Source organism: Salvelinus namaycush, unplaced genomic scaffold (genome assembly GCF_016432855.1).
Source record: "Salvelinus namaycush isolate Seneca unplaced genomic scaffold, SaNama_1.0 Scaffold16, whole genome shotgun sequence".
NCBI classification, from domain to species: Eukaryota; Metazoa; Chordata; class Actinopteri; order Salmoniformes; family Salmonidae; genus Salvelinus; species Salvelinus namaycush.
In genome coordinates this window covers 386,325-401,972 of record NW_024058341.1, presented here as the reverse complement: position 1 = coordinate 401,972, position 15,648 = coordinate 386,325, and the positions used below count along the sequence as shown (strand labels likewise).

General features: G+C 42.6%; 1 protein-coding gene across 1 annotated transcript; it reads right to left on the bottom strand.

Annotated features, from left to right (window-relative positions):
- Positions 1-14,028: 14,028 nt before the first annotated feature.
- On the bottom strand, positions 14,029-14,541 carry LOC120037170 (stonustoxin subunit beta-like; the record flags this gene model as incomplete). Its single annotated transcript, XM_038983344.1, has 1 exon — positions 14,029-14,541. A coding segment is annotated over one exon (513 nt), but the record flags the coding sequence as incomplete, so codon positions are not given.
- Between the last annotated feature and the right edge of the window lie 1,107 nt (positions 14,542-15,648).

Here is a 15,648-nt window from a genome sequence, read left to right as displayed (position 1 = left end):
ACATTGTTTGCAAACTGATATGTGACACATATTACTGCCAAAATAACATGTAAAACAGCCAAGCCCCCCCAAAAAACATGTATTGTTTGTAAATAATGTGGGTCTCGTGCCTGCCCTGAATGACAGGACACCACTGTTTGAAACCCTTCCTCCTTTTACAAACAGGCATGTGAACAAAATCAACTAGCATATTTAACCAAAAAGAATCAGCGGACTGGTATTTCCCCCCTTTTTGACACATCGTGATTAATGTGTAAAAAAACAACAACACTGCTGGTTAAATAAAATAATATAAAATGAAACTGAATTAGAATTACTACCTTTAATAACTCCATAATGAAATAATTGTATCAAACTACACTATATAGTCAGGTCAGAGGTCATTCAACCCCTTTAAATTACTGTTTCTTTCCCTTTCCTTTCCCCCGACCTCAGACTAATTATTTAAAAGATTTCAAACATTTCATACATTTTGTAAAGCAGGTTTATATATTTGTTTTCAGTACATTTCTCTTCAAAATAATTCACGTGATCAAGTAAAACTCAGAAAATAAACACTTCTGAAAATAAAACAATCGCAGAGCCCCATTTTCAACATGTTGCATTGATTTAGTCTAAATATAAACCCTGTAGTTTAACACATCTATTAGATCCTTCAACAAGTTGGTTCTGTCTTATCATTGATTTAGTCTAAATATAAACCCTGTTGTTTAACACATCTATTAGATCCTTCAACAAGTTGGTTCTGTCTTATCATTGATTTAGTCTAAATATAAACCCTGTTGTTTAACACATCTATTAGATCCTTCAACAAGTTGGTTCTGTCTTATCATTGATTTAGTCTAAATATAAACCCTGTTGTTTAACACATCTATTAGATCCTTCAACAAGTTGGTTCTGTCTTATCATTGATTTAGTCTAAATATAAACCCTGTTGTTTAACACATCTATTAGATCCTTCAACAAGTTGGTTCTGTCTTATCATTGATTTAGTCTAAATATAAACCCTGTTGTTTAACACATCTATTAGATCCTTCAACAAGTTGGTTCTGTCTTATCATTGATTTAGTCTAAATATAAACCCTGTTTAACACATCTATTAGATCCTTCAACAAGTTGGTTCTGTCTTATCATTGATTTAGTCTAAATATAAACCCTGTTTAACACATCTATTAGATCCTTCAACAAGTTGGTTCTGTCTTATCATTGATTTAGTCTAAATATAAACCCTGTTGTTAAACACATCTATTAGATCCTTCAACAAGTTGGTTCTGTCTTATCATTGATTTAGTCTAAATATAAACCCTGTTGTTAAACACATCTATTAGATCCTTCAACAAGTTGGTTCTGTCTTATCATTGATTTAGTCTAAATATAAACCCTGTTTAACACATCTATTAGATCCCTCAACAAGTTGGTTCTGTCTTATCATTGATTTAGTCTAAATATAAACCCTGTTGTTTAACACATCTATTAGATCCTTCAACAAGTTGGTTCTGTCTTATCATTGATTTAGTCTAAATATAAACCCTGTTGTTTAACACATCTATTAGATCCTTCAACAAGTTGGTTCTGTCTTATCATTGATTTAGTCTAAATATAAACCCTGTTGTTTAACACATCTATTAGATCCTTCAACAAGTTGGTTCTGTCTTATCAGCTTAATATTCAATAATAAAACATTACTTGGACCTACTTTATTTTAAACACGGTTCCATGTAATGGAGACAGATGATCGTTATAGATGACATTACCTCCCATTCAGCTGTTTATACCTCTGCTCCAAATGTCCCATTTTGTCCCTTACAGCCTGTTTGAGTTCAGTGAGTACTACTTCCTGTCACTAGCAGCTTATCTATTTTGTCAGTCTGAAAGCTCAAACCTTTTATTCATTATTTAACCTTGTATTGAAACCACAGCTTCTTCCATTAACTAAAATATGGCATTATCAGAGTGCTATTCAAAACCCCACTAACAACATATTACCATTCTATCACGTTTCAGTTAAGACCCAGACTGTGTTGACGTAACAATGTGTATTACAGCAACAGGGGCAGGCAAACAACAGGCCAAGGCAGGGAGGGGTCGGTAATCCAGAGTAGTGGGGCAAAGGTACAGGATGGCAGGCAAACGACAGGTCAAGGCAGAGTGGTCAGGCAGGCGGGCTCAGAGTCAGGACAGGCAAGGGTCAAAACCAAGAGGGTGAGAAAGAGAGAGACTGGGGAAAAGCGGGAGCTGAGACAAAAACGCTGGTTGACTTGACAAACAAGACGAACTGGCAACAGACAAACAGAGAACACAGGTATAAGTACCCAGGGGATAATGGGGAAGATGGGCAACACCTGGAGGGGGGTGGAGACAAGCACAAAGACAGGAGAAACAGATCAGGATGTGACAGTCCTGGCGTCTTACTTGGGCGCATACCTGGTTGAGCTGAGTGCTGGCGTTGGAACTTAGAGATGTGGCCTGGGTCCAGGATGTCCCTAGCGGAGACCCAGCACCTCTCCTCTGGACCATAACCCTCCCAGTGTGATAGAAAATGTATGTTTTCACCTTATTTGTTGGATATGTCACAATTATTTACCTAAACAGTGAGATATTTCTGTCCTGCTAATGCTGAGTTTTATGGTGTCCACTCTAGCTTCCTGGTGATAAACCCTACAGCTGGCATTCCAGTGACAGGATGTGGGGTGGTTGTAACTGTGCTAGAGAGGAGTAACAGGATGTGGGGTGGTTGTAACTGTGCTAGAGAGGAGTAACAGGATGTGGGGTGGTTGTAACTGTGCTAGAGAGGAGTAACAGGATGTGGGGTGGTTGTAACTGTGCCAGAGAGGAGTAACAGGATGTGGGGTGGTTGTAACTGTGCCAGAGAGGAGTAACAGGATGTGGGGTGGTTGTAACTGTGCTAGAGAGGAGTAACAGGATGTGGGGTGGTTGTAACTGTGTCAGAGAGGAGTAACAGGATGTGGGGTGGTTGTAACTGTGCTAGAGAGGAGTAACAGGATGTGGGGTGGTTGTAACTGTGCTAGAGAGGAGTAACAGGATGTGGGGTGGTTGTAACTGTGTCAGAGAGGAGTAACAGGATGTGGGGTGGTTGTAACTGTGCCAGAGAGGAGTAACAGGATGTGGGGTGGTTGTAACTGTGCTAGAGAGAAGTAACAGGATGTGGGGTGGTTGTAACTGTGCTAGAGAGGAGTAACAGGATGTGGGGTGGTTGTAACTGTGCTAGAGAGAAGTAACAGGATGTGGGGTGGTTGTAACTGTGCCAGAGAGGAGTAACAGGATGTGGGGTGGTTGTAACTGTGTCAGAGAGGAGTAACAGGATGTGGGGTGGTTGTAACTGTGCTAGAGAGAAGTAACAGGATGTGGGGTGGTTGTAACTGTGCTAGAGAGGAGTAACAGGATGTGGGGTGGTTGTAACTGTGCTAGAGAGGAGTAACAGGATGTGGGGTGGTTGTAACTGTGCTAGAGAGGAGTAACAGGATGTGGGGTGGTTGTAACTGTGCTAGAGAGGAGTAAAACAAAGGCCTCAATGGTTCTTAGACATCCTGGCCTGGGAAATTAGGCCAGGGTCGGGGGTTAAGATAACGCCAGGGGCAGATAAAGACAGGATGAGCCCAAAGTGGCTCATGGTGCCCCCCAATCTATATGGGAGGGGTGGAACCAAGCATTCTGGGTATTAGCTATATGAACTGTGCAATGTCTGTATGGTTCTGACTCTCAGACTAACAGTCAGAACAAGACTGGTGGGCTGACGGTCTCATTATTGCAATAATTAATCAATATTAAATAAAGATGATTACATTTTACATTACATTTAAGTCATTTAGCAGACGCTCTTATCCAGAGCGACTTACAAATTGGATTGTTTGAAGAAATGACCAAGTCTCTCTCAGTACTGAATTTCCACAACAGTTGTTAGTGTTGTTATTGTCCTGACCGTAGAGAGCTTTTATGTCTCTATTTTGGTTTGGTCAGGGTGTGATTTGGGTGGGCATTCTATGTTCATTTTCTATGTTTTGTATGTCTTTGTATTTTTCCAGGGTGTGCTTCTCAATCAGAGGCAGCTGTCTATCGTTGTCTCTGATTGGGAACCATACTTAGGTAGCTTATTCCCACATGGTTTTTGTGGGTAGTTAATTTCTGTTTAGTGTTTTCACCTTACAGGACTGTTTCGGTTATTCTTTTGTTTATTTTTGTTATAGTGTTCAATTTCAATAAATCAAGCATGAACACTTACCACGCTGCGCTTTGGTCCGATGATTCCTCTTCTTCAGACGACGAATACCGGTACAGTTATTAAATGGTGCTTTGTATCAGTCATTCTACTACTGTATAGCCTGGTGTTGATATTAAATGGTGCTTTGTATCAGTCATTCTACTACTGTATAGCCTGGTTGTTGATATTAAATGGTGCTTTGTATCAGTCATTCTACTACTGTATAGCCTGGTGTTGATATTAAATGGTGCTTTGTATCAGTCATTCTACTACTGTATAGCCTGGTTGTTGATATTAAATGGTGCTTTGTATCAGTCATTCTACTACTGTATAGCCTGGTGTTGATATTAAATGGTGCTTTGTATCAGTCATTCTACTACTGTATAGCCTGGTTGTTGATATTAAATGGTGCTTTGTATCAGTCATTCTACTACTGTATAGCCTGGTTGTTGATATTAAATGGTGCTTTGTATCAGTCATTCTACTACTGTATAGCCTGGTGTTGATATTAAATGGTGCTTTGTATCAGTCATTCTACTACTGTATAGCCTGGTTGTTAGTGTTGTTATTAAATGGTGCTTTGTATCAGTCATTCTACTACTGTATAGCCTGGTTGTTAGTGTTGTAAAATTATTTTAACAACGCTAGTGACTTGGGTCTTGTTCGTGTGCTCTTTCTGTTCAAAGGCAATTTGCAGCTTTTTTGTCTGAATTCTAATCAATAAAAACTTTGAAAGAATATTTAATTAATCCACTCCAAACTGGCCTGATTGACACAGCTGCAATACTGATCTTAACCACAGAGTGGGGCTGTAATACTGATCTTAACCACAGAGTGGGGCTGTAATACTGATCTTAACCACAGAGTGGGGCTGTAATACTGATCTTAACCACAGAGTGGGGCTGTAATACTGATCTTAACCACAGAGTGGGGCTGTAATACTGATCTTAACCACAGAGTGGGGCTGTAATACTGATCTTAACCACAGAGTGGGGCTGTAATACTGATCTTAACCACAGAGTGGGGCTGTAATACTGATCTTAACCACAGAGTGGGGCTGTAATACTGATCTTAACCACAGAGTGGGGCTGTAATACTGATCTTAACCACAGAGTGGGGCTGTAATACTGATCTTAACCACAGAGTGGGGCTGTAATACTGATCTTAACCACAGAGTGGGGCTGTAATACTGATCTTAACCACAGGGTGGGGCTGTAATACTGATCTTAACCACAGGGTGGGGCTGTAATACTGATCTTAACCACAGGGTGGGGCTGTAATACTGATCTTAACCACAGAGTGGGGCTGTAATACTGATCTTAACCACAGAGTGGGGCTGTAATACTGATCTTAACCACAGGGTGGGGCTGTAATACTGATCTTAACCACAGAGTGGGGCTGTAATACTGATCTTAACCACAGAGTGGGGCTGTAATACTGATCTTAACCACAGAGTGGGGCTGTAATACAGAGGAACTGTTGGGAGACAGTTGTTGTATCCCAAACTGTGTGTTCCTGTGTGACATTCCTACACATTTGTGTGTATGTGTTACACTCTAGACTTGACATTGTTTACAATGCTGACATATGTGTCTATAATGAGGTACAGAACACATATATATCTGAACCAACCACACATGGGTCTATAATGAGATACAGAACACATATCTATCTGAACCAACCACACATGGGTCTATAATGAGGTACAGAATACATATCTATCTGAACCAACCACACATGGGTCTATAATGAGATACAGAATACATATCTATCTGAACCAACCACACATGGGTCTATAATGAGATACAGAACACATATCTATCTGAACCAACCACACATGGGTCTATAATGAGATACAGAATACATATCTATCTGAACCAACCACACATGGGTCTATAATGAGATACAGAATACATATCTATCTGAACCAACCACACATGGGTCTATAATGAGATACAGAATACATATCTATCTGAACCAACCACACATGGGTCTATAATGAGATACAGAATACATATCTATCTGAACCAACCACACATGGGTCTATAATGAGATACAGAATACATATCTATCTGAACCAACCACACATGGGTCTATAATGAGATACAGAATACATATCTATCTGAACCAACCACACATGGGTCTATAATGAGATACAGAATACATATCTATCTGAACCAACCACACATGGGTCTATAATGAGATACAGAATACATATCTATCTGAACCAACCACACATGGGTCTATAATGAGATACAGAACACATATCTATCTGAACCAACCACACATGGGTCTATAATGAGATAAAGAATACATATCTATCTGAACCAACCACACATGGGTCTATAATGAGGTACAGAATACATATCTATCTGAACCAACCACGCATGGGTCTATAATGAGGTACAGAATACATATCTATCTGAACCAACCATAGAACCACTGAAAGCTCCTGTTAGGGTTAGGGTTGGGGTTGGGTTAGAGTTAGGGGTAGGGTTAGGGTTAGGGGTGGGGTTAGGGTTAGGGTTAGTGTTGGATTAGGGTTGGGTTGGTGTTAGGGTTAGGGTTAGTGTTGGGTTAGGGTTAGAGTTGGGGTTGGGTTAGGGTTAGGGTTGGGTTAGAGTTGGGGTTGGGTTAGGGTTAGGGTTGGGTTAGAGTTGGGGTTGGGTTAGGGTTAGGGTTGGGTTAGAGTTGGGGTTGGGTTAGGGTTAGGGTTGGGTTAGAGTTGGGGTTGGGTTAGGGTTAGGGTTGGGTTAGGGTTAGAGTTGGGGTTGGGTTAGGGTTAGGGTTGGGTTAGGGTTAGGGTTGGGTTAGGGTTAGGGTTGGGTTAGGGTTGGGTTAGGGTTGGTTGGGTTAGGGTTGGGTTAGGGTTGGTTGGGTTGGTGTTCAGGTTAGGTTTTGGTTAGGGTTAGAGTTGGGTTAGGGTTGGGTTAGGGTTAGGGTTGGTGTTAGGGTTAGGGTTAATTACAATTAAAGACTCAGATTTTAGTCAGAGCCTTTACCGTGAATCGAAGTCATGTCTCAAGCTTGGAAGGCAGCTATTTAACCCCTGAACCACCATCACTTTTGGAATAAAGGAACCAATAAACCTATTATTACAATTTTCTGTAGTCGCAAACTCCCGTCCATTCCGGGACCTCCTTGGAGGATTTACTACCCATGTTTAATAAATCCTTGCCGCTCCTAGTAGCTATGGTCCTATTATTATAATTTTCTATGATCTATGTACGTGTTGTTTTTACCGTTAGTTTTTACCTAGTTATTTTCGTTGTTCTCCCGTTTGGAAACTTTATCTATAGTGTTGCATTTGTTGGACATGAAATCTTACCCGTACAAATATAAGCTATTTCCCCGGGGGCGTAAAGTCCCAGTTAATAACCTATTATTTTGTGTCAGAGGACTTTTAAAGTTAATATCACGTATCTTACTCCGCTATATTAGGTTTCCCTCTCTCGTGGAACCTCTTGTCTATAGATTCGGCTCAGATTTATAGATCTCAGTTTCCCTCTCCACCTTTTTTGATACTTCTTTCAGTATTGAATAAGTGCAGTCACCCTGCCCGAGCAGAACCACCCTTCCTTCTCACAAAGCCTATTTAGGTATGTCTTTTGAATTAATGGCTGTCCCATCTGCACAACACGACTGCACCCGTCAACACCTGTTTCAGTATCTCGGCTTAGTCTCGGGACTTGCCTCTCATGACTAAGATTAGTTTAAATTATGGCAGTGCACCTTGCCCCAGGTCTTTTTGCGGACCTGTCTCTGTGTATCGGTCATACAAAACCCCTTGGATCTGTTTGGAATAGCAAAGGTCCTATTATTGATAAATTCTAAACATTTTAGAACATTAAATCAAGGATAACTTAAATCATTCCCCCCAGAATCGAGAATATAGGCTACTGACCTTGTCGCTGACTGGGAAAAGCAATGTTCATTGGATCTCGTCACCACCTCTGTCGTGTACCAGTTCACCACTGGCCTGAAATAAACTCTCAACTCAGAGGTCAGGTCTTTGTCTTACGGATCCTGGATCCGCCCGTGCACGGTTTTCAGCAGTTCCTTGGAACGACAGAGGCAGATTTTGAGTTCCGACTCGAAGGAACAAATTGTTAAAGGAATTTTGATTCCTGTTTATTAACCAATTCAATTAAAACACTGCCCATAAATAAGAATTTGTAAGATAATTATCAGCCAAATGGACAGAAAAAAAAATCTTAAAATCAATCAATCAATAGCATTTATTCTCGAGAGTATTGATCATAATACATTTTACATCAGGTTATATAATAAATATGATGTCATAGGTTTTAATGTCCATCCTCCTCTCGGATACAATGGCAGTATAGTTAGCGTTCTCATTACTGTCTGCCACCTGTTAAACTATCTACAACCAACCCAAGGTCTTTCCCCTCCCTGGGTAGAGACATCATTCTAGCCTGTCTGTCTGCCACCTGTTAAACTATCTACAACCAACCCAAGGTCTTTCCCCTCCCTGGGTAGAGACATCATTCTAGCCTGTCTGTCTGCCACCTGTTAAACTATCTACAACCAACCCAAGGTCTTTCTCCTCCCTGGGTAGAGACATCATTCTAGCCTGTCTGTCTGCCACCTGTTAAACTATCTACAACCAACCCAAGGTCTTTCCCCTCCCTGGGTAGAGACAGAATGTCCTGTAAGGAACACATCATTCCAGCCTGTCTGAAGATAACTCCATTCTTTCTAATAAGGAACATATTACACTCAGCATTATGATTATAATAAGTTTCATTCATACAGTAATGTCTAAGTCAAATGTATACATATTTTAGTCATTAAACACAAAAATCCCGTAACAGGTTCTCAATCAGAGGCAGCTGTCAATCGTTGTCCCTGATTGAGAATCATATATAGGTGGCTTGTTTTGTGTTGGGATTTTGTGGGTGTTTGTTTCCTGTGTCAGTGTTTGTGCCACACGGGACTGTGACGGTTAGTTTGTTTGTTATTTTGTATAGTGTCTTGTTTTCGTGTATATTAAATCATGGAAACTTACCACGCTGCACATTGGTCCTCCGATCCTTCTCGCCTCTCCTCGTCCGAGGAGGAGGAAGAGCTAGACTGACGTTACAATCAGCAACACAGGTAGCTTTCACATGGCTGTGAATGAGCTGAGAGACAAAGCAAGAAGAGCATTCTATGCCATTAAAAGGAACTTCACAATTGAAATTCCAATTAGAATCTGGCTCAAAAATGTTCAATCAGTTATAGAACCAATTGCTCTATATGGCAGTAAAGTATGGGGTCCACTCTCTAATAATGAATTTACCAAATGGGACAAACATCCAATTGAAATATTGCATGCAGAGTTTTGCAAGACTGTATTGCAAGTACAAAGAAAAACTCCAAAAAACGCATGTAGGGCAGAATTGGGCCAATACCCCCTCCTCATTCGAATAGAAAAAAGAGCCATCAAATTTTACAACCATCTAAAAACATGTGACCCTAAAACATTCCATCACACAGCTCTACAATGTCAAGAGATGAAACCAGAGAAGAGTCCCCTCAGCCAGCTGGTTCTGAGGCTCAGTTCACCAACCCAAACCAACCCCATAGAGCCTCGGGACAGCCCTCAGAAAATCTGGCCCAACCAAATCATCACAAAACAAAAAGAAAAATATATCACCTATTGGAAAGACACCACAAAAAATTAAAGTAAACTTCAACGCTACTTGGCTCTAAACAGACAGTACATGGTGGCAGACTATCTGACCACTGTGACTGATAGAAAACTGAGAAAAACATTGACTAGGTACAGACTCAGTGAGCACAGTCTGGCTATAGAGACCGGTCGTCACAGACAAACCTGGCTGCCCAGAGAGGACAGGCTGTGCTCACTCTGCTCCAGGGGAGAGGTAGAGACAGAGCTGCATTTCCTATTACACTGTGACAAATACTCAGACCTAAGAGCATATTTCTTTCCCAAAATTCTAATTCAATACAAAGAATTTGAAACTATAAAATATGAAGAAAAAATCAAATATTTATTGGGTGAAAAGCCAAAATGTGCAGTTTTGGCAGCCAAATATGTGTCCTCCTGCCACAGCCTGAGGGACAGCCAGTGAAAAATGCAAAATAATGTTGATAATATTTCCCATTTAGTTTAGTTTTGTTTTGTCTTTCATACCAGGTCATATGTCTTCTCAGTCATGTTGACACTGGTCTACTACACTGGTCTACTACCATTGCTTTAATGTATTGTTGTTCTGATTAATATTGTTGTTGTAGCTGTTATTAATGGTAATCCCATGTCCACTACTACTATTATTATTGCTGTTAGTCCCACCATTTATTTATATATAAATATTGTGGCAAACCTCTTCAAGGTTATGAGCATTTGTCACAAATTAAGTGGGAAACTGTCACCAAATTACCCCAGAATGAGAGTTCTTTCGAACAGGACAGTACCTGTGTGTTTGTCTCTCCGTTCTGGTCCACCCAGGTCGTAGGCAAGGTCAAGGATAGCAGGGTTCGGTACACGAATCGGGTTCTCAGTAGGTCCAGGTCCAAACACCAACAGGTAAGTCCAAAACAGTCCAGCTCATACACAGTAAATCCAGCCAATATCTATTGTCTCTTTCTCTATGGTTCACAGATCCTTCCAGCCCTCACTTCCCCTTCCTGGTTTTTCTTGACCCTTTATCTGTGTGTTGGCTCCACCTTCTGAGGGTTCCCCTTGCTTCTGGGACTTGTAGTTTTGGCAGTCGGCCATTTTGTGATCTGTAGTTCTGATCGGGGTGGCCATTTTAGTGATCGGGCAGAGCCCGTTTATTAGTTCTGCTCTCACATATCTGCCATTTATCACTCGACCCCCTTCTTTGCCACAATATATATATTTTGTATATATATACATATATATTTAATTTAAATTTTTCGATATGTATACTTTGACAATGTAAGTAATAATGAACTTGCCATGTCAATAAAGTCAATTGAATTGAATTGAATTGAATTGAGAGAGTGAACAGCGAGGGCAGAGAGAGAGAGCAGAGAGAGAGAGCTGAGAGCAGAGAGAGCTGAGCGAGCAGAGCACAGAGAGAGCATAGAGAGAGAGCAGAGAGGGCAGAGAGAGAGCAGAGAGTAGGCTGAGAGAGTAAAGAGAGAGAGCAGAGAGAGCAGAGTGAGAGAGAGAGGAGAGAGGGCAGAGTGCGAGAGAGCAGATGGAGAGAGAGAGAGCAGAGACCAGAGAGAGAGCAGAGAGTAGGCTGAGAAAGCAAAGAGAGAGTGAGAGAGCATAGAGTGAGAGAGCATAGAGTGAGAGAGCAGAGAAGGCAGAGAGAGAGAGCAGAGAGAGAGCAGAGAGAGCAGAGGGAGAGAGAGAGCAGAGAACAGAGAGAGAGAGCAGAGAGAGAGTAGAGAGAGACAGCAGAGAGAGCAGAGGGAGAGTAGAGAGAGCAGAGAGCAGAGAGAGAAAACAGAGAGGGCAGAGAGAGAGCAGAGAGAGAGCAGAGAGAGAACAGAGAGTGCTGAGAGAGCAGAGAGAGCAATAGAGAGCAGAGAGAGCAGAGAGAGTGAGAGAGAGCAGAGAGAGCGGAGAGCAGAGAGAGCAGAGAGCAGGCTGAGAAAGCAAAGAGAGAGTGAGAGAGCATAGAGTGAGAGAGCAGAGAGAGAGCAGAGAGAGAGCAGAGAAAAGAGAGAACATCAGAGCAGAGAGCAGAGAGAGAGCAGGCTGAGAGAGAAGAGAGAGAAGAGAAAGCAGAGAGCGAGAGAGAGCAGGGAGGGAGAGAGCAGAGAGAGAGAGCAGAGAGTGAAAGATAGAGCAGAGAGAGGGCAGCGAGAGCAGAGAGAAGAGATAGCAGAGAGAGCAATAGAGAGCAGAGAGAGCACAGAGAGAGCGGACAGCAGAGAGAGCAGAGAGCAGAGAGAGAGCAGAGAAAAGAGAGACAAGAGAGAGAGAGCAGAGTAGAGAAAGTAGAGAACAGAGAGAGAGAGCAGAGAGAGCAGAGGGAGAGAGAGAGAGAGAGAGCAGAGAACAGAGAGAAGAGAGAGTAGAGAGAAGAGAGCAGAGATATAGAGCAGAGAGAGCAGAGAGAGACAGCAGGGAGAGCAGAGGGAGCAGAGAGCAGAGTGAGAGAGAACAGAGAGAGCAGAGAGAGCAGAGAGTGCTGAGAGAGCAGAGAAAAGAGAGAACAGCAGAGCAGAGGGAGCAGAGAGCATAGAGAGAGAGAGAGCAGAGAACAGAGAGAGAGCAGGGAGCAGGCTGAGAGAAGAGAGAGCAGAGAGAAAGAGAGCAGGCTGAGAGAGCAGAGAGTGAGAGATAGAGCAGAGAGAGCAGAGAAAAGAGAGAGAGCAGAGCAGAGAGAAGAGAGAGGGCAGAGAGAGCAGAGAGCAGAGAGGGAGAGCAGAGAGAGAGAGCACAGGGCAGAGAGAGCAGAGACAGACAGCAGAGAGAGCAGAGAGAGAGAGCACATGGCAGAGAGAGCAGAGAGAGAGAGCAGAGAGAGCAGAGAGAGCAGAGAGAGTCTGTTGCTATAGTGACCCTGCATCACAACACTCTTGTCGTACAAATTGTACAGTTTGTTTAATTTATTTTACATATTTAATCGTTTTGTATTTAATTTCATATTTGTTTCATGTTTCAACCAGTCGCAGGTTAACGTCAACCTGACAGAGGAAACGTAACATCAATAACCAAACTGTTTTCACAATTAACATGCTTTTCTTGTTTCAAGTATGTTTTATTATAAAAGTACAATATATCCTTGTATACTTGTACAACTATGGAGCGTATATCCATATATAATTATACAATTTGTTATTCAACATAAAAGACAACAACAAATGATCACATTGGTATTTTAACACACAATTATAGGAAGACGTGTGTGTGTGTGTGTGTGTGTCCACTGTGTGTGTGTGTGTGTGTGTGTGTGTGTGTGTGTGTGTGTGTGTGTGTTTCTCCAGTGTGTGTGTGTGTGTGTGTGTGTGTGTGTGTGTGTGTGTGTGTGTGTGTGTGTGTGTGTGTGTGTGTGTGTGTGTGTGTGTGTGTTTGTTTGTCCAGTGTGTGTGTGTGTGTCCTGTGTGTCCAGTGTGTGTGTGGGTGTGTGTGTTTGTCCAGTGTGTGTGTGGGTGTGTGTGTTTGTCCAGTGTGTGTGTGTTTGTCCAGTGTGTGTGTGTGTGTGTGTGTTTGTATCTGTCCAATGTGTGTGTGTGTGTCCAGTGAGTGTGTGTGTGTGTCCAGTGTGAGTGTGAGTGTGTGTCCAGTGTGTGTGTGTGTCCAGTGTGTGTGTGTGTGTGTGTGTGTGTCCAGTCTGTCTGTGTGTGTGTGTCCAGTGTGAGTGTGTGTGTGTCCAGTGTGAGTGTGTGTGTGTGTGTCCAGTGTGTGTGTGTGTCCAGTGTGAGTGTGTGTGTGTGTGTGTCCAGTGTGTGTGTGTTAGTCCAGTGTGTGTGTGTCCAGTGTGAGTGTGTGTGTCCAGTGTGAGTGCGTGTGTCCAGTGTGTGTGTGTGTCCAGTGTGTCCAGTGTGTGTGTGTGTCCAGTGTGTGTGTGTGTGTGTCCAGTGTGTGTGTGTGTTTGTCCAGTGTGAGTGCGTGTGTCCAGTGTGTGTGTGTGTGTGTCCAGTGTGTCCAGTGTGTGTGTGTGTCCAGTGTGTGTGTGTGTGTGTGTGTGTGTGTGTGTGTGTGTGTGTGTGTGTGTGTGTGTGTGTGTGTGTGTGTGTGTGTGTGTGTGTGTGTGTGTGTGTGTGTGTGTGCAGTGTGTCCAGTGTGTGTGTGTGTGTGTGTGTGTGTGTGTGTGTGTGTGTGTGTGTGTGTGTGTGTGTGTGTGTTTGTCAGGTTATTATTTCAGGGACACTGAGGAGTCAACATAATGAACCCTGAACCCTGGATAGAGGGGCTCAGTGAATGTGGAGGTGAATGTGATCAGGTGGGTCAGTGTGTCAGAGGAGGCTCTATAGAAGGACAGAGTGCCGGCTGGCCAGTCCAGATACACTCCTACTCTGTGGGAGCTGGAAGTGGGGACGTCTATGGGAGTCCGATTACAATTGTGCCAGGCTCTGTATCTGTTGTCAGAGCAGCGCAGACTCCAGGACGTGTCATTGTATCCAATCAGACTGTCATCACCCTCTCCTCTCCTGCTGATTCCCTTATATGTCACTCCTATTTCAGCCCCCCTCCCACTCCACTCTACCTCCCAGTAACAGCGCCCAGTCAGACCCTCTCTACACAGCACCTGTCCACAGTCCTCAAATCTCTCTGTGTGATCAGGATACGGCTGCTCCTCTCTCCTACGTGTCACCTTCCTGTTCTCCTCAGACAGAGAGAGGAGTCTGTTTACTGTGTTTGGGTCCAGTGTGAGATCACAGACATCTGATGGATGAAACCAGACACAATATTAGAAATCATCATCATTCACATTAGAATGTTAACTCACTTTTCACTAATTCATTTAATGTAGATGTTTCTAGGTATCAAAAGGAGAAGTTAAGGTAACTTGAGACTTGTTGAATGATCATCTGTTATACTGTATGGTAATATAAAACACACTTATTCCCATTAATTACACACACACACACACTCACACACACACCTCTATGCATGCCTGAACACACACACACACAAATGTTGAACACACACACACACAGATCGTGAACAAACAAAGAGACATTTCTTATGTAACACAATCACCTCACACACACACACACACACACACACACACACACACACACACACACACACACACACACACACACACACACACACACACACACACACACACACACACACACTCTCAAAGCAACTCTTTGTAAACTTTGGTGTCCCTGATTTCTGCTTCTGTAGAACTACAGCTGATATTTAATATGACCAAGTAAGTAATGATGGTGGTCTTTGACTTAACTTGAATTAAGACTTATTCTTAGTCATATTCTTCACAGCAGTCAACACTCACATTTTCTAAGCCCAGGTTTCATTGTGTTCTCTCCACCATGTTCCACACTGTAGCGGTAAGCAGAAGAACAGACAGTCATTGAGTGATACACCTGAACTCACACACACACACACACACACACACACACACACACACACACACACACACACACACACACACACACACACACACACACACACACACACACACACACACACACACACACACACACACACACAGTCAGCATATAACTTTGTCCAAGTGGTGGTCAGAATGTTAGTCTTAACCAGCCTGATAAGTCAAACATGTCTGATATGAACATGGACATAAACCCTCTACATACTTGAGTTTCTCCAGTCTGCAGTGTGGATCCTCCAGTCCAGCAGAGAGCAGTCTGACTCCTGAGTCTCCTGGGTGATTGTAGCTCAGGTCCAGCTCTCTCAGGTGTGAGGGGTTTGATCTCAGAGCTGAGACCAGAGAAGCACAGCCTTCCTCTGTGACTAGACAGCCTGACAGCCTGCAAAGAGTCAA